The sequence below is a fragment of the Salvia hispanica genome, chromosome 1, assembly GCF_029641045.1.
Source record: "Salvia hispanica isolate PSC_SH4W2 chromosome 1, Shi_PSC_v1, whole genome shotgun sequence".
Classification (NCBI taxonomy): Eukaryota; Viridiplantae; Streptophyta; class Magnoliopsida; order Lamiales; family Lamiaceae; genus Salvia; species Salvia hispanica.
In genome coordinates, this window is record NC_142692.1 from 8,160,809 (window position 1) to 8,186,630 (window position 25,822).

At 36.1% G+C, this 25,822-nt stretch overlaps 5 protein-coding genes and 1 long non-coding RNA gene across 9 annotated transcripts; 3 read left to right on the top strand and 3 right to left on the bottom strand.

Moving 5' to 3' along the window:
• Window positions 1-1,076: 1,076 nt before the first annotated feature.
• LOC125221548 (uncharacterized) lies at window positions 1,077-2,522 on the top strand. The gene is made up of 3 exons (XM_048123667.2): window positions 1,077-1,317; window positions 1,394-1,845; window positions 1,959-2,522. Exons 1-3 carry the CDS (start codon window positions 1,162-1,164, stop codon window positions 2,401-2,403), a joined length of 1,053 nt encoding a protein of 350 aa, XP_047979624.1. The 5' UTR covers window positions 1,077-1,161; the 3' UTR covers window positions 2,404-2,522.
• A 74-nt stretch (window positions 2,523-2,596) lies between these two features.
• Window positions 2,597-7,701, bottom strand: LOC125221545 (aldehyde dehydrogenase-like). The gene is made up of 10 exons (XM_048123665.2): window positions 7,242-7,701; window positions 5,720-5,788; window positions 5,528-5,624; window positions 5,194-5,400; window positions 4,303-4,418; window positions 4,075-4,179; window positions 3,817-3,989; window positions 3,628-3,718; window positions 3,195-3,344; window positions 2,597-3,036 (listed from the first exon to the last, which is right to left on the bottom strand). The coding sequence occupies exons 1-10, from the start codon at window positions 7,431-7,433 to the stop codon at window positions 2,806-2,808; spliced, it is 1,431 nt and encodes a 476-aa protein (XP_047979622.1). The 5' UTR covers window positions 7,434-7,701; the 3' UTR covers window positions 2,597-2,805.
• A 6,273-nt stretch (window positions 7,702-13,974) lies between these two features.
• On the top strand, window positions 13,975-15,768 carry LOC125219260 (S-adenosyl-L-methionine-dependent methyltransferases superfamily protein). Of its 2 annotated transcripts, none has more exons than XM_048121187.2 (4): window positions 13,975-14,077; window positions 14,156-14,640; window positions 14,976-15,220; window positions 15,312-15,768. In XM_048121187.2, exons 2-4 carry the CDS (start codon window positions 14,192-14,194, stop codon window positions 15,536-15,538), a joined length of 921 nt encoding a protein of 306 aa, XP_047977144.1. In that variant the 5' UTR covers window positions 13,975-14,077; window positions 14,156-14,191; the 3' UTR covers window positions 15,539-15,768. The 2 variants fall into 2 exon arrangements, with proteins under 2 accessions (XP_047977144.1, XP_047977143.1); XM_048121186.2 differs by having other exon boundaries at window positions 14,003-14,081.
• A 9-nt stretch (window positions 15,769-15,777) lies between these two features.
• On the bottom strand, window positions 15,778-17,922 carry LOC125219262 (uncharacterized). Of its 2 annotated transcripts, none has more exons than XR_007176100.2 (3): window positions 17,329-17,922; window positions 16,496-16,637; window positions 15,778-16,019 (listed from the first exon to the last, which is right to left on the bottom strand). It is a non-coding gene; the product is annotated as an uncharacterized LOC125219262 (long non-coding RNA). The 2 variants fall into 2 exon arrangements; XR_016135854.1 differs by having other exon boundaries at window positions 15,778-16,068; window positions 17,329-17,851.
• Window positions 17,923-17,982: 60 nt separating this feature from the next.
• Window positions 17,983-21,715, top strand: LOC125221837 (delta-aminolevulinic acid dehydratase, chloroplastic-like). 2 transcript variants are annotated; one of them, XM_048124124.2, is made up of 13 exons: window positions 17,983-18,124; window positions 18,501-18,827; window positions 19,122-19,233; window positions 19,326-19,399; window positions 19,563-19,631; window positions 19,742-19,825; window positions 19,917-19,986; window positions 20,293-20,348; window positions 20,455-20,576; window positions 20,765-20,836; window positions 20,913-20,994; window positions 21,075-21,152; window positions 21,394-21,715. In XM_048124124.2, the coding sequence occupies exons 2-13, from the start codon at window positions 18,531-18,533 to the stop codon at window positions 21,559-21,561; spliced, it is 1,284 nt and encodes a 427-aa protein (XP_047980081.1). In that variant the 5' UTR covers window positions 17,983-18,124; window positions 18,501-18,530; the 3' UTR covers window positions 21,562-21,715. The 2 variants fall into 2 exon arrangements, with proteins under 2 accessions (XP_047980081.1, XP_047980082.1); XM_048124125.2 differs by lacking the exon at window positions 17,983-18,124 and adding an exon at window positions 18,156-18,322.
• Window positions 21,716-21,855: 140 nt separating this feature from the next.
• Window positions 21,856-25,536, bottom strand: LOC125221836 (IAA-amino acid hydrolase ILR1-like 6). The gene is made up of 5 exons (XM_048124123.2): window positions 24,918-25,536; window positions 24,523-24,648; window positions 22,848-23,162; window positions 22,603-22,731; window positions 21,856-22,506 (listed from the first exon to the last, which is right to left on the bottom strand). The coding sequence occupies exons 1-5, from the start codon at window positions 25,392-25,394 to the stop codon at window positions 22,138-22,140; spliced, it is 1,416 nt and encodes a 471-aa protein (XP_047980080.1). The 5' UTR covers window positions 25,395-25,536; the 3' UTR covers window positions 21,856-22,137.
• Window positions 25,537-25,822: the final 286 nt, after the last annotated feature.

A 25,822-nucleotide genomic window follows, 5' to 3' on the forward strand; every position in this document is an offset into this window, starting at 1 on the left:
CTACGTGGTCACATTATGGCCGGCCATAGCCATAATAGGGTATCATGGTCATTATATGTACCGTAAGAAATAGATCAGAGAATGAAAATAACTCTACTATTATGAAACGTACCAAAATACCAAAAATGACTCTACTACTATGGAACGTATCGAAATACCAAAATAACTCTACTACTATAGAACAGATGGAGTACTAGTAAGTAGTTCGATTGACTGGGGACTAGTCTGACTATTACTTGAACCAAAATATTATAAGTGAATTAAGAACTTTGAATTTAATCAGTGAAGAAAAAAAATATTATAGTGATACTCTTTTCGTTCCTAACTTGTTAATTGAATTGTTTTTCTATTCCAGGACTTTTAAAGATAATTGAATCATTTCAGTTTTTGTCCAAAAAATATACAAATTCTATTTTCTATTTTATTATCTCTCATACGTTATTCTTTCTCTACATAATACACTAGGTGGCGTTTGGTTGTCATGACTAATTATCATGAGACTATCCATTTAGGATTAAGTTATAGGATTATTTTAGTTGGAGGGGGGAGGTTATGACTAATTATCATGAGACTATCCATCTAGGATTAGGTTGAGGAGATTAATCTTATGAACCAAACATGATACATATTTACTCATGAGATTTAGTCTAGTCAACCGAACACCCCTAACTATTTGTTTCTTAATTTTCATGCAGTAATAATAATTGTAACTTAATTAACAAGAAACTATGAGAGTACATCAGAAGTCTACAATCTTAATAGTATTAAATGACATTAAATCTGCATGTTTACAAGTAAATTCGAATATTAAATAGTAAGAAATAGGAGTAAAAGTTTTTATCTAAAATATCGATAAATTAAAAACAATGTAGTTAAAGCACAATTTTTCAATAATCATTTTCCACTCTAGTTGTTCAAAACATACTTAAAATTTTAAACCCAACAAATATTGATTTCTTTAAATGAAAATATTATTAATTCAACTTTATTCTCTAAAATAACTCTGCATAATTTATTTTATCGTTCAAAAATCCTCATAAGGCTCTCCGTATTAGTCTCTCACACACAGAAAAACACAGAAATTTGTTGCTCTCTGTTTTAATCTCTTCTCTCTCATAGACATTTTTTTGTTGCTTGTCTTCTCTCTCTACTCTACCATCCATGGGATTGGGAGAGCATTCAAGACCAAACCCCAATGGTTTTATTCGCTTAGTAGGATTTGCAAACGTATGCAAATCCTTCCTCTCCAAATGCTGCCCAGAGAAGCAACCCCTTTTCTCCAACCAAACACCAAACAAACCTATACATTTTACCAAGGTTCCTTCACCAAACCCATCTCTCATGTAGCATTATTATTCATTATATATTATTATCTAACATCCTAATCCTGCAGATTATCAAATCAAAGACCAAGAAATGTAAACCATGGAGAGAAGGAGATCATAAGAGACGTGACAGATTCAAACGAGGGAGCAATCACGACGACAACCGAGCTACAAGATCCCCTCGATGGGGCTGCGGCACAGGCTTCTCCCGGCTGTCGAGGAATCTGAGCTGCCAAGGCCGGAGAACCCACCCTCCGTGCGGGGAAGCTAAAGGGCCCTTTTCAAGGAGCTTGAGCCATAAAGAATCATTCAGGGGTGCTGGCACCGGCACCGGCGGTTTGACCCACACGTTCTCAAGAAGCGCGAGCAGGGGGGTCGCAGCCCCCATCATTTTCTCAAACTCGAGTGGGCTGATCAAACCGGCAGCAATGAAGAAGCACCTCGAGTGCACCCTCGAGGAGCTCTGCTTCGGTTGTGTCAAGAAGGTCGTCATCACAAGAGACGCCGTCAATGGCAACGGGTAAAAACAGAAACAAAAACAACCATACAGCATAAGATAATCCTGTAGGAAAATGCAGGAAACAGGGCTCTATGCTATCCTAACACCTTTTTCCCATGCAACTCTGGGTGCAGGCAAATAGTGGAGGAAGATGAGACGGTGACGATCAAGGTGGAGCCAGGATGGAGGAGAGGTACGAAGATCACGTTCGAGGGAAAGGGGAACCAGATGCCGGGCACAAAAGCTGCGGATCTAGTGTTCGTGATAGCAGAGAAAGAGCACCCCTTGTTCAAGACACAAGAGGATGATCTACAAATGGGAGCTGAGATCATGTTGGTCGATGCTCTAACGGGGTGCACGCTTCCCCTCCCGTTGCTGGGAGGCGAGACGACCAGCCTCGGGATAGAGGACGTCGTGCACACCGGCTACGTGAGGACCATACAAGGGCAAGGCATGCCAAAGCAACACGAGCCCGGGACAAGAGGGGACTTGATCGTCAACGTTTCGGTCAAGTTCCCAGAGACGTTGACACAAGAGCAGCGATCTACTGCTGCTACTATTTTGCAACAGGCTTGTTAATCTACCTCTTCTTCCTTTCTCTATACAGATGCAGATATTTGTACAAAACTAAAGCTGATCTACTTCTATTGTTTTGGTATGGGTGAGTTGCTGCAAACTAAAGACTCTAATAATAAAAACCTAGTAACTCTTGTTTAATTAAGATTTAAGAGCAATACCATAACAAAATGATAGTTATGGAGTTCACAGTAAATTGTGGAAGCAAAGAAAGTCATCGATTATCAATTTTACGTACAAATGAGTTGTATGTGCTGAGAAAAAAGACTTAAGTACACAAGAGCAAACGAGATTAATATTTCAATCTATATAGCCACAGGACTTGGTTAAACCTTGCCTGTTAGCAGTCATCAGCAAACCAAATCTTACATCTTATTAACCCGAAGGAATACAGGTGTACAAATCTTACCATCCGAGCAGAGCACGGATGATGCCAATTATGTCACCACTTAACACAGCTTTGAGAAATTTCAGCTTTCTAGGGGTGTATGGCGGATATCTTGCAGAGATTTCCCCATTAAACCCACGATACAAAACTGGCTTTTTATGGCTGAAAGCATCGAAAGAGAATTTACCGTGGTATGATCCCATTCCACTTTCTCCCACGCCTCCGAATGGCAATGTGTCCTCAGCAAGCTGTCCAAATGAGAGTTTGTTAATATGGTTCAGGTCTATCAAGTGACATTTTTCATCAATTTGTCAATACAATATTGATGAAGCAACAAGAAGACAATTTAAGCATGTATCGTGCATTTAGTTTCACATTAGCATGAGACTCCAGAAGAAAGACTTACATGAAGAGTTACTTCATTAACGCCAATGCCCCCTGCTGAGACTCTTTGCACGAATTCTTCCTTGAGCTTTTTGTCATTCGTAAATATATACGCCGCAAGGGGCTTCTCTTTAGAAGTAATCAAGTTAATGCCATCCTTAATATTGTTGACCTTCATACAAAAGGAAAATATAGAAACATAAGAAAATCAATACACTATTATGTTCCATAGTTAAAACAAGAATCGGCCAAGGAATTAGGGACAGATTGTCCTTCAGGACCGGGTTAGTCTTCTGGATCATCCAGTACAACAAATATGATCCTTTTTATGGAGTATAAAAGAAATCTTGATTTGGTTTATCATGGCAAGAAATATGTATAAATGAATGAAATTATCAAAATACTGTATAAAGTCAGTCCAAACTCAAATATATCAGATGCTTATCAACTTTTACCGTGATAATGGGAAGTAGAGGACCAAAAATCTCCTCATTCATGATAAGAGAATCTTCCGGGGCATCTAGTATAACAGTGGGAGCAATCTTGCTGTAAGATGGAAATGTAAAAGAATTGCATGAATACATCATCAGCCAATACCATATTAATGCTGAAGAAGAAAATGCAGAACCAAGTTTTGAGCTCACAGATTGGCTTTATCCCGTTGACCACCAATAACTATTTTTCCTGAAACTTTCTCTTCATCCAAAAGCTTTGACAGCCGTTCAAAATGTCGGGAATTTATAATTTTTGACATGTCTTTTGAATTCACTGGATCTTTTCCATAGAATCTTTCTAGTTCAGATGAAAGAGCATCAACCTGATCAATTGTATCAGAATTTGATCAGAGAGAAAACGTATACCTCTATTCGCATGTACAGTATAGTTCATTTGGCATATCTTACAAGTTTTGCAGCATAATCCTTTGTAGTTATCATGTAATCAGGTGAAACACAGGTCTGTCCGCTGTTGCAACCCCACTTGCCTGAGATGATTCTTCTTGCTGCAACCTTAAGGATGAACAATAGATGCATACATATAATTTAGAACTCCATGTGACAAGCACATCATTTGTTGTTGTTTGTTTCAGAAAAACTCATATTTCGTCAAGTTTTGGTAACTAAGGGGCTTACTGTTAGGTTGATATCTGAATCAACAATTGCTGGACATTTCCCACCAAGCTCCAAAATCACAGGTGTGAGATGCTTTGCTGCAGCTGCTAATACAACACGCCCAACCTTGCTATTCCCTGTAGAACATTTGCTTGATTAGGATCAATAATGTTTGTAATACCAACACCAATTTGTTACAATTCAAATAGAGATAGAGACACGCTGAACCACTTCATATCCAAAAGAGCCAACTATAACCAAAAACAACTGTGAAATGTCTCTCTCTCTTCAAATTCCAGATTCTTACCTATAGTCTTATATAGCTCTCATTTTATAGAATTTACTGTCTCTATATATCTTAATGGGCTGAACTATATTTATAAATTCGTTAACTAATAGAATAGTTACTAAACATTTGGAGCTAGACTGAGAGGTTCTTGACTTCATTCAGAAATATCACTCGATTGCAAAGCTAAAAGAATCTCTACGTCCAGTAAAGTCTATGATTCAGTTATTTATACAATCGCTCAGCAGATTCAAGTGGTCCTCTTAACTCAGAGACTAGAAAACATTGCAGAGTTCAAAACCTTTTGGCTTGAGCAATCAGAAAATTATCTAGAGTGAAAAGGTCGAAACCATCAAATTCAACAAACCTGCCTCCGAAAATCAAGAAAACCTCTCAAATTTCAACCTAAAAGACAAATATTGTAACATATGGTGCTAATCTTAGCATTGTCATGCAGGGAAGAGAGATGAATCACTATAATTTCTAGTACTCCATAAACAAGGAAATAGAAAAAATACTATAGTCTGTAAAACAGCCTAGCAACATCAGCATCTAAAATCTTGATAAAAGGCTGAGCAGACGTTTTGATTAAGAATCATTACGGATGTTTATTAGCTCGCAAGTACCTGTATAAAATATTTTGTCCCATTTCTGCTCCAGTAATGCACTTGTTTCCGGAATACCACCTTCTACAACTTTTACAGCTGAGACATCCATGTACTGCCCAAGAAGTTTCGACATAGTTGAGGAAGTTGCAGATGCAACTTCAGATGGCTTAAGTACTACAGCATTACCGGCTGAAATAGCTGCAATGACTGGCTCAAGCGACAATACTTTGGCAGAGAACAGCAGCCATATGCGGAAAATAACAAAGGCAATTTATCAATATCACACATGGCACAGAAAAATTTTAAATCTTAAAAAACGCCAAACATATGCAGGATAATAAATAGACCATACGGATAGGATAGTTCCATGTTGAGATAACCAATACGACACCGAAGGGTTCTGACACTATTTCAGCTGATGAGGGAAAAGTGGTCATGGACGTTTTAACCTGCAATCACAAGAAAAATAGGCACCAGTTAAGTATCTGCATAAACAAATAAGAGAATCGGGATGGTTTCAAACTACAAATAAACACAAATTTACTTTTTCAGGCTTCATCCATCGATGCAATTGCTTCAGTGCCATCCTGCATGCTGATCTTACTGCTGCAATCTGCATGACAAAATAGTTAAGTAGTATTCTGAAATGGTGAGAAAATAAGATTAAAGACTTCCATGGCTTATTTTTTTGAACAAGAAGTTACAAACAAAAAAGGTTAACAGTCAACAGATGAACTGGAAATAAAAGCACAAATAAACAGAGAATTAGATGATAAGCTTAGGATCGTAAAGATAAAAAAATCTCCCAAGGCATCTCTGACGATGCAACACCAAAGCTTCTCTTCATTTCATAAACAATATACTATCTGATAAGGTGAAGATGAAATAACTCGACTATGTTAGCTTTTTAGAAGTGATTTAGTTAGGAGTACATCATTTAGATTAAAAATTGCAAAAATTCTAAAGGAAGTGAGATAATTTTATCTTTAGTTTTCTTGACATCTCCCTACCTGTTTATTTCTCCAAACTTCATTTGCACAGCTAATACAAAAAGCATAGCATATGCATTATTCTCAAAACTATGGTCTTGGTGCTTTTCTATGAACATAATGCCAGTTCATGTGCAAAACCCTTTTCTTTTGCATTGTTTTTTCTGCTTATAAAGTGTCTCTCTAGGCCATAAGACGAAGCAAACAAAGTAACAAAGAGGTACAGGTTAGTCTTCTCTACGGCCAACAAATTATTAGGGTAGATTTAATTTATATACTTGATGCCAGTAATCTATATCCTTAACTGAATCCCCACAAAAAAAAAAAAAAAAAAAAAACTAGAAATCCTCTTTCAACCGTAGAAAAATATTTATGAACGCAGACAAGAATCAGAAGTTGAAAATCCTGTGATGGCATGTAAAAGTCAAACATCCATATCCAGTTATCTACAAATAACAAATCTACAACTAACAAAACATGATGTACAAGAAAAGAATTCGAAATCCCCCATGCGTTAGGCAACCCTGAAATGGATGGTTCATGTCCTCCCTCTTGCCTCGTAAAATTCAGTAACTTCCAAAATTTCAACCATAACTTTCGCTGTACACATCAAATTAATAGTTGAGGAATATCATTAACTCCACCAGGAACCACCGTTAGCCGTCATAATTCCAAAATCAAAAAGAGAATAAATAAACCAAAAAAAAAATCCTAGCTATTTTTCATTAATGAGCACGAAGCATTAAATGCAGTTGACAAATATCATCAATAGCCACAAGTACAAAACGTATTTAAATTCAACTCCGAGTTTCGGAATATGCATTCAATTGATCAATTCTGCTGAGGCGCAGCAACATCCAGATTCCAGTCAATAATAATATACATCCACAGATTAAAATACGTGTCAAATAGTGTGAAAACGAATAATAGAAATTACACCAAGTTGAATCTGTGCATTCAGTGCGATAAACAGTAACTGCTACAAACAATAGTAGTAATTCATCATCGCAGCACACGAACACATATATCACGAATCGGATAATCAGCAATAAAATCCAGCAATCCAAACTCCCTCACCTCATGAAGAAAAGCTTCGTGCTCGTGCTTGCCGAGATCCGAATTCAGAGCTTCGATGAGTTCCTTCTCGTGGTGGATCGCGATTTTGAGCATCGCTTTGAGCTGCGAAACGCGCCACTCGTACGTCCTCGTCTTGCCGGAGTTGTATACGTCCCTGAGCTCCGCCGCCGCCGTCTCCACACACACAGCCATGTTTCTCCAAACTCGAGATCAAATTACCACAAACCGAGGCGCGATTACAATAAACTGCCGTCGATCTGTGCGGTTACAAAAATGCGGTTTACACTGGTTTTTGGCGGGATGCGGAGGGGGTATTTCTTCACAGCTGTTCGTCGCTTGTGCGTTTTTTCGTTTGTGTGGACGTCGGAGTGAGAGTGATATTCGGTTTGGATTGGATTTGATTATTCATGGAGTTGGATTTTTATACATATTTATCGTCTTGTTGGCTGACCAACCGAGGGAATATTTGGGGGAGAGATGACGAATTTGTTAATAAATCAACATATACGCACAGAAATTAAGAAACAACTCAAAATAGCGAAAACGGAAATCAATATCCAAAACTATGATTATTCTGTATTAATAACGAAAAATAGATCCTTTTGTTTGTCTAAAAAGTAATACTCCTGTGATTTCTTAATTGTATTTTAAGTTATTATTAAATGTAAAATTTTGAAATTATATAATCAATCAAATTTAATTGGTACATTAATATAGTACTAATAACTAAATTAACAAAATACGTAGTATAATTAAGATAAGATTTTTTTAATTAAATTTCTAACTGATAATGATCATTAATTAAAATTTAGTTAATAAATTATCAATCAAGAATTTAATTACATTCATCCGTCTCACGATAGGAGTCATATTTGGTTTGAGCGAGTTTTAAGAAACGTAAAGAAAAGTGGATTAAATAAGTCGGTGGAGTGTGAGTCTCACTAACATAGGAGTATCCAATTTTATTAATAAAATGTGATTGAAATAAATTGATGGAATGTAGAGCTTAATTATCATTGATAGTAAAAGAAAAATATGACTTTCACTTTGGAACTTTCTTAATTAGTTATAACAATTATTATTATCATTTATAATTTAAATAATTATATTAGTAATTATTTTAATAAGTTATTATAAGTACAATAACACTAATTGAAAACATAATAATAAAATTGTTACAATTATAATTACATACTAGTAATATAGTTTATTATTATTATTATCATTATTATTATTATTATTATTATTATTATTATTATTATTATTTTATTTTATTTATTATAATTAAGTGTGATATAATTTTAAAATTATTTAAGATGTTTAAAATAGTTATTAATTTTTAACATAATAGTAATATTATTATTTATTATAGTTGTATAAAACAATAAAATGTTAGGAGTAGTAAGTATTATATACTCCACTTAAATATGTAAGAATCCAAAAATTAAGAAAAAAACATTTAAGAACATTCGGGGAAGTAGAATCCTGGAATGTTGCATTTTTTTTTGTTTTCTAGGTTTTGGTTATTCTTCATGTCTGACTGAAAATTAAACAAACATCCATTTAAAAATTAAGAAACTGAATTACTTTCATATTCGAAATCCTGACAAACAACTGTTATTGAAATTTTAAATTTTACAAAATTTATGAAAAACCAAAGTTTGATTTGTTCATTTTTTTTTGGTTATTTTATTCATTTATTTGATGATTTAGAGAAAATGAATGAATCGAATTTTGTATTTTATGAATTTTATAAAATTAAAATGTTAATAATATTTTAAATATATTAAAATTAAATTAAATACATAAAATAAAATATAATGCTAAATATGCATTAAATTAAACGATAATACTGCTCATATTTAGCATAATAATTCTCACGAATGGACGTCTACTATGAGTATAAAAATCAGGCATGAATGAACTAATTATAGTGCGGCATTGCCGTCGAGATCGTCCCTGTCACGATGAATATTCATTAAACAACCATTTATTAATATCATGAAAAGGACAAATATGCACAAAATGTCTAAATCATATTTATGCCATACACTTATATTAGTACTATAGTCAATTTCTATAGTAAACCTACCATCATTTTGATTTTTGAATTTGGACCCCTCATCAAATCATGAAGCTGCGATGACGTCAACAATATTTGAATATGATTAATCTGTCAATAAAATAATATCCTTTCAATAGAAAATGATATCGAGTTAGAGCATTATTAAATATATACATGAACAATAGGCATTTCAATAATTCAATTATTTCTCTAATATGATAAGTCTGTCACTAAATAATATCCTTTCAATAAAAAATGATATCGAGTTAGAGCATTACTAAATATACATATGAACAATAGGGATTTCAATTATTGCTAGTCAATTGTTTTGCTTGTAATTTCAGATATAGTAGATTTTTTTCAAACAATCCATTTCCAATAATTGTGCTTGTCCAATAATCAAATTTGCCTTCTTCTTCTTTTTTCCCGAACCGAGAAATGATGAATATTTATATGGTTCATATCTTAGTATTTTAACTTTAAAAAACACACCATTTTCAAATTTCAACAAATTAATACCAATATTTTCATTCTCACACAGTGTAGCATTAAAATACTAATGCATCAAGTACATTATAATTCGTCTTCGATAATATTTTATATACGACCACTATTTACATACTATTTGTTGACCTAACATGCTATTGTCTAGTGATCTACGCTTTAATATTTTTATTAGTTGTACTATTATTTCACTGTTATATAGCGAATGAGCATTAAATCGTTTCCTTTTTTTCATGATGCGTGTAAGAAATTTAATATACGACTTTTATTTTGTTTTTGGTGCGTGACAATTGCAAATGTTACTAAAAGTTTCGTGGTTAGGTAATACTCTTGTTAAGATATGGTGCAACAAACTTTTCCACATTCTAGACGCAAATAGTTTATTTGTTTTGTTTCGTGGTGGATTTATATTTCATTTTAGTGTTTGTTGCGTTTTGTTTATGACCATGTATTATGGAGTACATGTATTTTGCATCATATTGAATTATTGATCAATACTTTATTAATTTCAGAGTACCAAATATGGATTTATTGTTATTTTTTTTTCTAAAATATAATTAATACGGAGTATTTAATCTTATTTATTTATTGTCATGTAAGGTACATCGCATATACATGCTGTGGCGGAGCCATATGGAAACAATGGGGTATTAGTGTACCCCGAAATTTATAATCATAGGTTATGTTCGATATCCTAGATAAAATAATACCAAGATACAATTTAGAATTGAGTTGTGAGATTATTTTAGTCAAAAAAAGTTAGCTATGACTAATTATCTCATTATTATAATTTAAGATTGAATTGTGAGATTGAATCTCATGAACCAAACACAATACAAATTTTATTCGGGATACAATCTTCTAAACCAAATACCGCCATAATGCATTTAGATATACTCCTTCCGTTCGACATTAAGAGTCTCATTTCTTTGCAGCACGGGTTTTAAGAAATGTTGAGAAAAATGGTGGTACAAAGTTAGTGAAATAGGGGTCCCCACTTGTATATATTAGTTTTAAATGAAATGTGAATGAATTGAATTAGTGGAAGGTGGGACCCTATTACCATTTATGGTAAAAATGAATTGAGACTCTGATTCGCGGATGGATAAAATTGCAAAACAAGACTTCTATTATGGAGGGAGTAGGGCTGCTTAACCGACCGGTTTCGGTTCTATCCGGTCCGGTTTGACCGGGTACCCGGTTACAAATTTTCATGAATCCCAGAACCGGAACCGGATCCGGCCGGTTCCGGTTACGAACCGGATCCGATTTATAGTTTTCGTTTTAAATTTTTTTTAAATAATTCAACATCTAGAAATATAGTAGTTAATACCTAAAATTTCAAATAAACACTCAAAAATACAAATCAACATGATAATAGTAATATTTATCATCCAATATTCCATTTCCTAAAAGTAATAATTCAATAAATACCTAAAAAATATAACACCTAAAAAATAAAATCAACACAACAAAATACTATAACTAGTATACAACCAAAACCAACATTCCAACAATATTTAAACAAAATCCAAACGACTAAATCAAAACCAACGACAACAATCAAAATTCCAAATCAATGATACCAAGTCTAAAAAGTAAAAACAAAAAAACAAGTAATTATGTTAACAATATCCAAATCAAACCAACAATAATATCCAAATCAAACCAAAGGGATTAAACTTACCGTAAGATTAAGATCCTATAGTATTATTATTTATTAGGGATAGTTTTGTAGTATATTTATATTTGATATTCATAATATTATTAAAATCTAAAATTGAAAATCTAAAATTGATTTATTATTCGGTTCCAGGTAGAACCGGAACCGGAACTTTTTAGAAATATTAGAACCGGTACCGGAACCGGAACCGGTAAACCGGTTTCCGGTTCCTCAATTACCCGGTCGGTTCCGGTTCCGATTCCGGGTACCCGAGAACCGGAGAACCGATTAAGCAGGCATAGGAGGGAGTACAAATTTACAATTCTCATATTTGTCCAGCGGTAATCAATTCCTCTTTCATGGCAAAGGGCCTAAGTTTGAGTACTTGTCAACGCCGTCCCTATATGCTTCTTTTTTTTTTATTCAAATCTTTTTATTCCTTTTAAATATTCTACTAATATGGATTTCAAAATAGGCCGTCTAATGCACACATCTTTATTCTTTTTTGTTTTATTATATCTTATGCATTTTTATATTTTTCATTCTTCTGTTTATTTAATATCCTAATGCATTTGAAACCTACACAATTCACATATATATTTATTATTCTATTATTTCAAAAAATTTAAAGCATTTTTTATACCTTCATCGTTTTAGCTTTTAAAAAAATATTTTAATGCATTTGAAACCTACATAACTCACATATATTAAAAAAAAAAAAAAACTCACACATATATTTATAACTCTTTCGGCTTTTCCAATCATTAAAAGAATATTTTATATCTTCATCATTTTAGCTTTTTAAAAATATTCTAATGTGTTTAATTCCATAACGTTACAATATAATACTCTCTCCGTCCCGCTTTAGCAGTCTCATTGACTTTTCTGCCATCTTTTTGTAAAACTAATAAAAAATAGTTAAAGTGGAAAAATGGTAAAGTAAGAGACACAATAATGTAGATAAGACTCTTCTCTATATTATTCTCTTTCTTAATTTACCATTTCACCTCTTTAACTATTTTTTATCATTTTTACAAAAAGAAGGCAGAAAAGTCAATGGGACTGCTAAAGCGGGACGGAGGGAGTATATAATTAGTTTTTATCTTTCTAATTCTCTTTTAATACACATCTTTGTGATGTTTTTAATAATAAAAATAAAATCATAAATTTTGACTGAGAAAAAAAAATTAAGAAAATAAAAAGATGGGTTAAATTTTGAGGCTTTGAAGTGCTATAATTATTTATCATACCTCCGAATAAAAAATCCTAGATCCACCACGATATACAAGAGCAAATTTATAAATTGTGAATATCGATTATCATCGAATGATGATTCATTCATTTCTTTTTCTTCTTATATTATTAAAAGCTTTCATTCTATTTATGTTAGCTATCCTGAACTGAATTTCTTCAATAATACCAAGAATATCACAACTAATTTTAACTTATTTTATTTAATACACATATACAATTCACTTTTCAAATGAAGTCTTTTTAAAGAAATAAACAAGCATTTAGATGCTAATTAATCTTCGCATAGTGAATGTGATGTTAAAAATGAAGATTTTGGTGATTATGCATAATCTTTCGATCTATAGCAAAATGAATGCATTATGATAGTTGGAGACTATCATAATGCGTGTGTGATAGTTGGAGACTAAATGAGTCGGGCCAAATTGCTGTATTTTGTTATAGGCTTACTTGTTGGGCCACTGTTTTTTCACAATGGTTGGTAGACACTCTAGTTGTTGAAAGTTGTCCATTACAATTAGAGACTACTGACTGAGATTCACCATAAAGTAGCATTCAATTTTCGAGTAATGGAGCGGACTAAAATTAACAAATCGTACTACTAGAATTTAAATTGATATATTTATTCGCATAATTATTAGCTTAATCTCAAAACAGTATTTAGTTCTCTATTATTTATGAGTCTTGAATTTCTAGTGCAACAAACTACGGAGCAATTTAAATTATTTCGAGAAAAGTTCGTACTTAGGCCATCTCCAACCATTTATGTCACACTCAAACCCATTTTTGAGTATATATCACATCAAAAAGTAGTTTTACTCAAATCATTTACATCATCTCTAAGTTTACACTATTTTTTAGTATTTTTCTTACAAAATTTTGGAGTAAACACCATATTTGGTGTTATTCCATTGAAAAATTCAAAAATGGATTTGAGTTTGGTGTAAAAATGAGTTTTGGTGTACCATTGGAGATGGTCATAGAGCATCTCGAACCATTTACACTAAACTGAAACTCATTTTAGTGTAAATATCACATCAAATATGTACTCAAATCATTTACACTAAACATAAATTTAAAAGAATATTTTTTATATTATGTCTTTTTTACTCATAAAATTTAAAAAACTTTTAGATTTTGGTTTAGTGTAAACTTAAAGATAGTATTTTTTTTCTCAAAAATAAAAAATGAAATTGATTTTTATGCTATTTATCATTAAAAATAAAAGAATATAAATTTTAAACCCTACTAAAGCAAAGCACTGCCCGCTGAACTGACATCCAATACACTCACCGCCGCTTCCGCCATCGACGGCTCATCCTTCGCTCTCGAATCATCTCTGTTTATCAGCCTGTAAGTATGGATTCCGAAACCTAATTAACCTTTTCATACAACGTTCAAATCTCTAATTTGGTTCTACAAAAACAACAGATACTAATTGAATATTGGATTGGAAAATCGCCAAAGATGTTGCCAACTGATTCTACCAAAACGCTATCCTTCAACCGCTGCATAACGGAGGGGGATTTGGTCATTGTGTATGAGCGGCACGACGTGATGAAGGCTGTACAAGTTTCGGAGAAGGGGGTTTTACAGAACCGTTTTGGTATGTTCAAGCATTCTGATTGGATCGGGAAGCCGTTCGGCTCTAAGATCTTCAGCAGTAAAGGCGGATTCGTTTATTTATTAGCTCCGACGCCTGAGCTTTGGACTCTGGTTTTGAGCCACAGGACGCAGATTTTATATATTGCGGATATAAGTTTCGTGGTTATGTATTTGGAGATTGTTCCTGGTTGCGTGGTGCTTGAATCCGGCACGGGAAGTGGATCCTTGTCTACTTCTCTTGCTCGTGCTGTTGCTCCCCATGGCCATGTTTATACCTTTGATTTCCATGAACAGAGGGCTGCTTCAGCCAGGTGGCTACTTTGTGTATTCATTCTGTCGTTTTGAAGCTCTTGTGCGTTTATGTTTGTTGTTTATTCCTATCATTATGTCAATGCTATTTCATATCTTCAAATTTGATTATATGTTTAATTGTATTTTCAGTTAGAATTATTTGATGAAATCTGGATGCTTTAAATCTGATTATATTTGATTGGCTGTTTAGTTAGAAGTACTCCTGCCTTCATATAGGAATTTTTACTAATTGGATGTGCAGTTAGAAGTATTTCGAGCGGATTTCTGTGTTTTTGAGTGACTTTTATATCATTTTTTATGACAATATACATGTATGTGCATATGTTTGTTTCAGGGAGGATTTTGAACGCACAGGATTGAGTAGTTTGGTGACAGTTGGTGTGAGAGACATACAGGGTGAGGGTTTCCCAGATGAATTTTCGGGTAGAGCCGATTCTGTTTTCCTCGACCTGCCTCAGCCATGGCTAGCGATTCCTTCTGCTGCAAAAATGCTGCAGCAAGACGGGGTCTTGTGCTCCTTCTCTCCCTGTATTGAGCAAGTGCAGAGATCTTGTGAGACGCTCAAATCATCCTTCACCGGTAGACTGCTACTCCAAACTTTCAACTTGAAAACCTATAAATTTGTGCTGACCATTTCCAATCTAATTATCAAATTTGTTCAATGTTGCAGACATAAGAACGTTTGAGATACTCCTCCACACATATGAAGTTCGAGAAGGGCACTTGCCAAGTTGGCAGGATGGTGATGGGGTTTTGGCATCTCTTAAGGGTTGCAAGAAAAGACAACGGTCAACAAATGGACAGGAGAATTCTCGACCTCAGACTGTCTTGGCTAGACGAATGGGTGAGACGAGGGGGCATACTGGTTACTTGACATTTGCCAGACTCAGAAGTTAGAATTAGAACTTCTTCTGTGTATTGCTGATAGCAGCAGTTGAGTCTTTTTGTGCTGTTCCAAATTCTAGTCTATGCTTCGAATTCTGTCATATAGTTTTAGCTTAGAGCTTTGGTTGAATGTCATTCTTTTTCCCTCTCAAAATGTAGAGGTTTGAAATTGTTGGAACCTTTAGTTTGTTTCCTGGTGGTTTATTTGAATATTATGATTCTTATCATAGGCATGTAAGTAATTTTGGGGTATAATAATTTGGCTGTCCTAACTTAGCACCATCAATTACATAAAGAGATAATACTATATGTAATCTACACATACATTTTACACCTTAGTAAAATACGAATTTAATGCTATATGTTCTTTATTGAATTTGAAATTAACATTGATCTCAATTGCAACAAACAGTTAGCGTTGTCTTCTCAAGGCAACCGCAGCAAAGTGCTTAGGAGTTGCTCCGGTGGCTGCTCTGAGCATGCGCTTCATCTCCTTCATGTGTGCAAAAACAATTAGTTGAGAGTCTTGAGACAACGATTGACTGCGTGCCACATGACATATCACATTTTTTAATAAAAATCGGAATTTATTTTTATGTATTTTTTTTACTTTTAGAATCAAATTTATTTATATGTATTTAATAGTAGTAAGTTATTTATTTATGATTTTTTAACTATGAATTTTTTCTTAAAGTAATGCACTTTTAGTCATGTACTACTATTTTTTTGAAATTTAAAATGTGTATTATTCATTGTATTCAAATATTTTTAATTATATATTATTTGAATTTTAAATTACTCCTTATTTGATGAAATATTAATTTTTTATTTTATATTTATAAATTTTAATTTGAATATAACAAGAAAAATTAAAATAAAAATATACTTGAATAGTATACTATAATTTTCTTATATGTTTTTTTACTGTTTTTCTTTAAATTAAAGATCAACAAAGGTTCTCTATCTTACCGTGATAACTTAAACCCCCGACCTATTGGTTGGAGGAGAAACGTCTTAAAAGCACCCATAATGATCCGCCCCTCTAACCCGCCTTGTAGCAATTTATAGTCCACCATGCCAACATTCTATAGTCCTACCTATTCATCTGCACCTGCAGGCCATGATGTAGCAAAACATCATTCTCAAGTCGTGAAATCATTCTCATTTATGATTGGATGATAGTGACAAGCTTGATCATACGAAAGCGCTTTTCTGTTTGCAACCGGCCATAGGAATAAGAGTAGTCATTCATTCATTCATTCATTCATTCTGTACTTTTAATTAAGCACTTTCGTCAAACTATGATGCTACCTATGTTTCATAGGTTTAGTGAGATTTGCAGAATGATTTTGGTAACTTATTTTCTTCATAGACAGTTAAAAGTTGGAAGAAATCTAGTAATGTAATTATTTGCAGAAAGATTGTCACGCCATAGCATTCTCGTGATTTTGGAAGAATTTTGGTATCGTGTTGGAATATATGAAATGTATATTTATATACATACAATGAATACCAGTAAAATAAATCTAGGCATGCAAATCCCAGTGCAAATTGTTTGTTTTATGTTACTCTAATTTTAGTAGCAGTATCTCGTTATGAACAAATGGGTAATAAAAAATGATTGCAATTCTCGACAGTATATTTTGTTTATCATTGCATGTAGCATGTGACATACAAAGAAATAAACATGGTAGGACGCAACTTCAAACCAAAGGATTGCAAATGTTTATATTCCTATAATATCATCACAGTTAGACAGACAAAAAGAATTCATGTATTGAAAATACATGAGATAAACTTACGTTTACGATGATGAAGAAAATATTTCAAGGGAGGAAACTTTGTGAGAGAAGGATAAGCAGAAGGAGGATAAGGATAATGAGAAGGAGAAGGAGAAGGAGCAAAGAAGGATAAGGATATACAGATTGATAAGGATAAGGAAGGGGAAAAGGAGGAGGAGCAGAAGAGGGAGAAGCAGCAGTAGAAGCAGGAGAAGCAGGAGAAGCAGAAGTATAAGCAGGAGAAGAAGGAGGATCAGAAGCAAAAGGAGAAGGAGAAGAATGAAAGGAAGAAAGAGAAGGAGAGGGAGAAGAATGATAAGGAGAAGAAGAAGGAGAATGATTAGGAGAAAGAGGAGGAGAAGTAGGAGAAGAAGAAGGAGTAGGAGAAGGAAATGAAGAGGGAGAAGTAGCAGAATGAGGAGGAGAAGAAGGTACAGAAGGGGAAAAAGAATGGGAAGGAGGAGGAGAAGAAGGTAAATGACAAGGAGAAGGAGGAGAAAAATTAGAAGCTGAAGAGAGTGGGATCTGAATTCAGACTCCATATATGATTTCTTTTGTGTACCATTTTCAATAAAATTTACAGTTTGAAGAAAAACAGTGAATCAAAACTTAAAGCAAATTTCTTGCCACTTTTATGTTAGTTAGACTGTTAGGCAGCCAACTAAATAACTACCCCTTTGTCTGTGGTTACTCTTCCTGCAGTGCTAACTAATTCTATCCCCAGAATTTCACGTGACAAACACACCCAAATCACTCTCCAATTATAATCCCTTTCCCAGATAAGGACTCACACTGAGAGAGAGAGAGGAGCTAAAAGGTAGTAATCATTTTTGTTTCTATTTTTTCCTAGGGATTTTTCTGTGTTCACAAATGGCGATTTTGTCAATCAACTTTTAAATCGATTTGCGGCTTAGTTTGCATCTGTTTCTTCGACTTTTATTTCAATTATTACTGGCAATCAAGTCAAATCATCACCAAGATTCCGTTTTTATTTTATTTTTGCTCAATTCTTTGAGTAAGATATCTTTGATGCGCTTCATTTCTTCTTTCTCTTTGATCTTTTCATACTTCTCTAGAATTAAGTTCAATTACGTGTAGCATTGGTATAGTTTCCCAGAAGAATAGACGAATGCATAGATTCACTTTGTTGTAAAACTGTAAAATCTGAAAATATGTGTTTTCTTGCACTGCAGAGGCCTTTTTATTGATAAACTTGCAGCTTTATGGCTTCAATGACGATCAACTCAGTGAATTTTGGGACTGCTAAAGGTGTGAAATTTGAGTATGTAGGGCTGAAAGTGCATCAGAATGTCACTTGTGTAAAGCCTCACTCGGTCAAATTTGCACCAAGGACCCTCACAGTGAATGCTGCTGAGGCTCACGGTGACGGGCCGGTTAAGAAGATGGGAAAGAGCGATGAGGAGTGTGAGGCCGCTGTCGTTGCAGGGAATGTTCCAGAAGCCCCCCCTGTACCCCCAAAACCATCTGCACCGGCCGGGACCCCTCTCGTCACCCCCCTTGTAGGTTTGCTCGTTTTATGAACCCCGATTGGGCATGCGTTCTAGGATTGATACTCAGGGCTTCTCTAGATGTGTATGCTTATTTTGATCATAAGGAGTATTGAATTGAATTGATTGTGTTATAATTATGTTTAACTGCTATAGTTCTCAAATATCCGGTTCAAATTAATCTTATCCAAATTTTGTAAGGCATGTTTTGTTTCGTTGGGAAATCGCTTCCACAAGCTTTGATGAATCTGGTTGTGCTCGTGTACTGATAGTGCTATGGGTTGATCTTCATATTGTTTGTAACAGCCGCTTAGTAAAAGACCAAGGAGGAATCGCAGATCACCGGTACTGAGGGCTGCATTCCAAGAAACTAGCATAAGCCCTGCAAACCTGGTTTATCCACTTTTCATTCATGAAGGTGAATTGGAATGTCTGCTTTATGCACCAGAACATTTCTTCTACGTGTTGATGTTGTGCTCAGAAACGATCTCATAGCATTATACCGTGCAGGAGAAGAAGACACTCCGATTGGAGCAATGCCTGGATGTTATAGGCTTGGATGGAGACATGGACTTGTGGAAGAGGTTGTTCTTTCTAGTAGATATTATCCCTTTATACGATTTACTTGATGATATGTTGGTTATGGTGACTGCAACGATTTTTCGTCTCAAAGATACTGTTTTAATTGTCTTAACCTATGTTGGTTTCCTACATAACACTTGTCTGAATTTTGCACGTCTTGCTTAGGTTGGTAAGGCTCGAGATGTTGGTGTTAACAGCATCGTGCTATTCCCAAAAGTTCCCGATGCTTTGAAGGTTCTCATTTATTCGAAATGTTTTCCCATTTTTTACTAGCATAGCATGAGTCCTTATCTAGATCTCTTGAGTTGTGGGGAAGTATTAATTTCAACTGGATTCTTTTCTAGACTTCCACAGGCAAAGAAGCTTATAATGACAACGGGCTGGTACCAAGAACTATAAGACTTCTTAAAGACAAGTATCCTGATCTTGTATGTTAGTTATTTTGGTAGTATAATGGTTTGTTTTTGTCCTATCTCATATTTTGTGGATTTGATGATCGTTAATCTGTATCCCTCGTAGGTTATATACACTGACGTTGCTTTAGATCCGTATTCCTCCGATGGCCATGATGGCATTGTTAGGGAAGATGGTAAGATCTGCTTCCTTAAGTGTGCTGGGACACTAATATTATCTAAATTCACTAAAAAAATTGCTAAATGTCACCTTTTCATATTCTGATTATTTGGACTCAATTGAAACAAAACTGCTGGTCTTGTGCCTTTCTTCATACTTCATGCCATTTTATCTTAGACATGAATGTCCTTTTATTTATGAGGATTTTGTGGGCTCGCGATTGAAACAAAACCGCTCGGCTTGTGTGAGTTGTGTGTCTCGTCATGGCATATTTGGTTGAGATAACACTTGAAAGGTAACTTGTGATTTGTGATCTGTGTAGGAGTTATCATGAATGATGAAACTGTACATCAGCTCTGTAAACAGGCTGTTTCTCAGGTAACACAACGAATCCGACACAGCATACAGTTTTGCAAGAATTTATGTTACTGTCACTTGGTTTTGAGGTTTAATTGATTTATTACCTTGTGAACGTCGTTTGTAGGCCAGAGCAGGAGCAGATGTTGTGAGCCCCAGTGATATGATGGATGGTCGTATCGGGGCTATTCGAGCTGCTCTGGATGCTGAGGGATTTCAGCACGTCTCCATTATGTCTTACACAGCCAAGTATTTTTCTTGCATCAATCATATTTTCTTGCTTAACAAAGTTACCAATACTATGCCTGCTGCTTTTAAGAATTCACGCGTGCGCGCGCACACACATAAGCGATGTATTTGAATCATGGAAGAGCTGGTATATCACTATTTCTAATTCAAGATTTCTAGTTCACACTTTCTATACACTGTTCTTTCAGGTATGCTAGTTCATTTTACGGCCCATTCCGAGAAGCTTTAGACTCAAATCCGAGATTCGGAGACAAAAAGACGTGCGTGGCTTACTCTATCTTAATCTCGAGTTTCCACACTGGCAGACTTTATAGTAACATGAACTTGTAAAAACAGGTACCAAATGAATCCAGCTAACTATAGAGAAGCCCTTATCGAAACCCATGAGGACGAGGCTGAAGGGGCTGATATCCTTCTGGTTAGTATGACTATGAGCATAGATTTAACGCTGACTTAGATCATCTGAACGCTTGGTGACGATATTTCCATTGCTAATAGGTCAAGCCGGGTCTACCTTACCTCGACATTATACGCCTTCTGAGGGATAACTCTTCTTTGCCCGTTGCTGCATACCAGGTAACTCATTCAAAATCGAAAATCAAAACCTTTCGAATACCTATTAGGCAGTCATCGTGCAACATTTCGAATTACATGCACGGACGATTGCCACATTTCAAGAAAATGGCAATTGGTAGGTAGGTTTTGTGATTTTCTTGATGCGCGGCGATCATCCGTAGATGCAATAGGAGATCTTGCAGTTGAGGATCCACCTTTGTAAAATTGAGTGACACACATCGTTCTTGCTGTATACTACTAGGTGTCGGGCGAATACTCGATGATCAAGGCTGGTGGGGTTCTGAAAATGATAGACGAGGAGAGGGTGATGATGGAGTCGCTGATGTGTCTTCGACGAGCAGGCGCGGACATCATCCTCACATATTTTGCTTTGCAAGCCGCTAGATGCATGTGCGGGGAGAAGAGGTGAGATGTAACTCAACTCTCATGTGTTGTGTGTAGAATTTTGTCAGAATTGGATTCCTTCAACTATGCATCTTGCAGCTTTTATTGTTATGTAACCTTCTTAAATTCATTTTATTTTTTGTTCATTATTTATATGCCTATCTACCCTGTGTTTCCTATGTCGGGATATTAGCAAATGCTTGCACTGCTTCCGTTTATCACTCCGTAGGTGTTGGATTATTGATGCTAACTTGATTTGTTTATTTTTATTAAGCTGGATACATTTGGTTAACAAAAACAGATAATTGGACAGGAAATATTATAGAGTATAAGCCAACAGCATTTCACTTAGAATCAATGTATAAGAAGATACATGATTATAATGAGGCATAATATAGCTAGAGAAATGGTGGCTCTACATGAAGAGAGAAAAGAATGAATAAATACTCTTAACTCTCCTCCTCCTGCTCCTATGAACACAGCCACCCTTCTTAGGATGGGGGAGAGAGAGATAATACTCTAATGCTTCCATTTACGTGTTTCCTAATTTAACCAAAATTTAGATATGGACATCATCACCATTGCTCACAACGAACCCCGTTTACGGCGCGCGTTCGCTTAGATATCTCTCAGCAATCGCAGCATGAGTCGCTGCACCCACAGCGAGTGCGTCTTCGTCGATCATGAAATGAGGGGAGTGCGCCGAGTGCACGGAGCCGAGTGTCTCGTTCTTGATGCCTATGTAGAAGAAGGCCGCGGGGACCACCTCCGAGTAGAAGGAGAAGTCCTCGGCTCCCATGACGGGCTCCACGACTTCGAAGTTCGCGGGTCCCCCTAGGTCGGTGCTGACCCTCTTCACATGCTCATACATCAGGTCGTTGTTCACCATGGGAGGGTAGATCGAGTCTGAGTCCTTGAAGAAGTCGACAGTTGCTGAGCACTTGTAGACCTTAGCTTGGGCTACTATCACCTGTTGTGAGATGATTCAAGGTTAAAAAACATGGGTCATTCATGGCTGCCCTATTGCACAAATAGTTAAAGACTGCTCGGATGAATTGTCACAGACCTCTTCTATTCGTTTTACAAGCCGCTGGAAGCTTGCGGTGGAGAATGCCCTCAAGGTGCCACCAAACGCTATGCTCGTTGGCGAAGCATTAGGATCGTCTCTGCTGTCCACAAAAGTAACAGAGACAACCTGGAGTATATAAACAGTACCGAACACGATTAGTTTTTGCACATCTGTTAGAACTAGTGATACAACTTGATTCTTTAGGAAGAAATGGCAGTGTAGATACTGAATTTGTAACCTACCTGAGAATCCAAAGGATTTGATTCGCGGGATACAATGCCCTGTAAACTGATCACTGCGGCTGAGGCGGCTAAGACAAGGTCACTGGAGTGATGGGAATTCCCACCAGTGATCTGCTGGCCAGTTATAATAGCCTTAAAGAAACCACAACCAGCTAGTAAAGGACCGGATCTTGACCCGATGACAGATGTTTGGAGAAGGTGCGATACATGCATCGCGAAGATGGCTTCAACATCTTCAAGAGCTCCCTCTTCAATCATTCTTTTTGCTCCATTCCCAGCTTCCTCTGCTGGCTGAAAGAGAAGAATCACTGTCCCCTGCCATAAGCATAATATTGGCAAGAGTTAAAAATAAGTACAGTCACCTCATCACAAGAACTCAAATACTTCCATTAATACATTTGACATTATCCGATGACCCCATGATTCTAACAGCAATTTAATTCTCTTCATATATGAATGCATTTCCATGTAAGACCTTTAATGACAGAAGAACCGACAGGAAATGATAAAAATGCAATAATCAGTAGGTGGATACCCTTTGGCAATGGCCTTTTGGAAAATTCACCTCATATGGAAGGGTACAAAATAGGTGAGGCAAGGTCCCTGTCTCGAACAAAATCGATTCTTACTGATGTGCACACTGATCAGTAAGAAAATGAAAGATCAATCGAAAATTAGTGGCGCACATTACAACCACATATCTTAGTGGCTATTTAAATTGTTCACGTCGCTTCAATTTACCTCAACTCTTATCACAATTATGCTCAACCTGAGATCCAGAACTAGCTAAGACTTTTGATGTTATCTTTTTAATTTATTTTTCAAAGAGTCACACTCTAGCTTAGGAAGGAATCTTGAATACAGATCACTTGCTCCTCTTTCAGACTATAGTTACCAATTCCCCTTGCCACCCACTACCATCACCAACATAACATGATGAGACACATGAAAGAGAAACCCAAAACTTTTCGATGATTATGATGTAAATGGTCCCGGTGCAAGTAGTTGGCAGTCACTGTCTAGAATTTACCCCAAAGACATGGATTATTTTACCGCTCATGCTAGTACTAGACGAGTATCCTGTACATCTCATTCTGTTCCGATCATACAAGTCTGTTAACCTGATGTGGCCTTTCTGAAGAAATACATAAATCTCATGGGGCATGATATTTATTGAGACATGATAACTTTGGATAACTGTACTAGGAGGAATTGAAAAATGCCTTTGATCTTTCCCTATCAAAAACTTTTTGGTGACACATGATCCACGAAAACTTTCCTTATCAAAATGCTTTAAATTTGTTAGTTGAAAAAGTCTCAACGAAATTTCAAATTTCGCTGCATTTGATGCCAAGCCTAGTTACTCCACTAACAAAGCATCAAAATACTCTGTTAGTACGAAGATGTCTGTAAAGTGTTATTCCCCCATCAAAAAGATGAAATTAATTAGTAAGAGACCCCTAACTTAGTCATGTACAGATAAAAGCCAGCAACCACATGTCAACAGATTCCCTAGTAAGATCAGAGTCTTGATTCTCTTAATCACATAAAAGCATTTATATAAGAGCACTAATTTGGCTTATTCTGTCCGCAACTTGCATCGATTATTATTCGAAACATAATTCGACACCATCATTTTGATTAGCTTAAAGACGATTCATGTGGCTGAACTGACCTTCAAGTGATTCTCCCGAGCCTTGAGGATCCTAGCTGCGCCCATGAGCATCGCCACGTGAGCATCGTGGCCACAGGCGTGCATTTTACCCGCGTTTTTGCTCTTGTGCTCCCATTCAACGGCTTCCTGTCAAGAACAATAAATGCCATATTTGAAAAACAGAGGATTTTCCACAGGTTTATTGGTCAAAAATTGGTACCATATTCCTAAACATTAGGTGGAAGTCAATTAGGCATACCACCAACAACGTACAAATTAATCTTCCTTTTATTCTCCCTAATTAATGGTCCCCTCTTTCCACAGAATCAAATAACGGAAAACACGCGAAAGACGAACATGGAAGGTTTACTAAAGGGGGAAAATTAAATAAATTAGGGATTTAAAAAAAGTAGAACCTGGATCGGCAGAGCATCCATATCGGCTCTGAGGGCGACGAACGGCGCCTCTCCGGTTCCGATCATCGCTCTGATCCCCGTTTTAGCCAATGGAAAGCGGTAGCCGACATCCAGACCGTCCAATTCGCGGCGGACGAGGCGGCTGGTCTCGTGCTCCTCGAAGGCCAGCTCCGGATTCTCGTGAATCGCGCGGCGCACGGATTTTATCCACTTCACGAAATCCGATCCCCGCGCGATCCTCGTGATCTCGTCGGCGGCCGATTTCTTCGCCACCTGCGCCGCTGAGGAGTGGTTTTTCAGCTTCAGCGGCGGATACCTCAGCGAATTGAGCGCCGATTCGAAGTAGGAGAGGATATCGTGATCGGTCGACCTCTCCGTCGCCGCTTCCGGCGGCGGCGCGGTGGTGATCATGCAGGAGAAGGCGAGCGCGGCGACCGCGAGCGAGAGGATCGGCGATTTGTGGAGATGCGTGTTCATTGCTAGTGTAGAAGTAGCAGTAGTATTACTACAGTTGAGTGTATTTTGAGAGAGAGAGAGAGGTCTGTTAATGGAGTTTTTCTGTTTTTAGAGAGAGAGAGTAGGAGAAATGGTGTAGAAAAGGAATTAAGGAAGGTATTGGTAGAATAAGAACACGTGGGGAAAAAGGACTCAGTATTGAAAGGCACAAATAGATATATGTCACGTGGGGGAAATGGTGAGTTGATTAATCAAGTACGTTCATACTACCACTGCGGTGGAGCCCGCCATTATCCCATACCCAAGTGAAGAATTATTCTTACCATTTTTGGTTGCAACTCCAAATAAGATTTTTATCTAATTTTAAATTCAAATTTGTCACATTTTCTATACACATTACATTATTGCCAAATTTCATCGCTATGCCTGTCAAATTTTGATGCTAATGA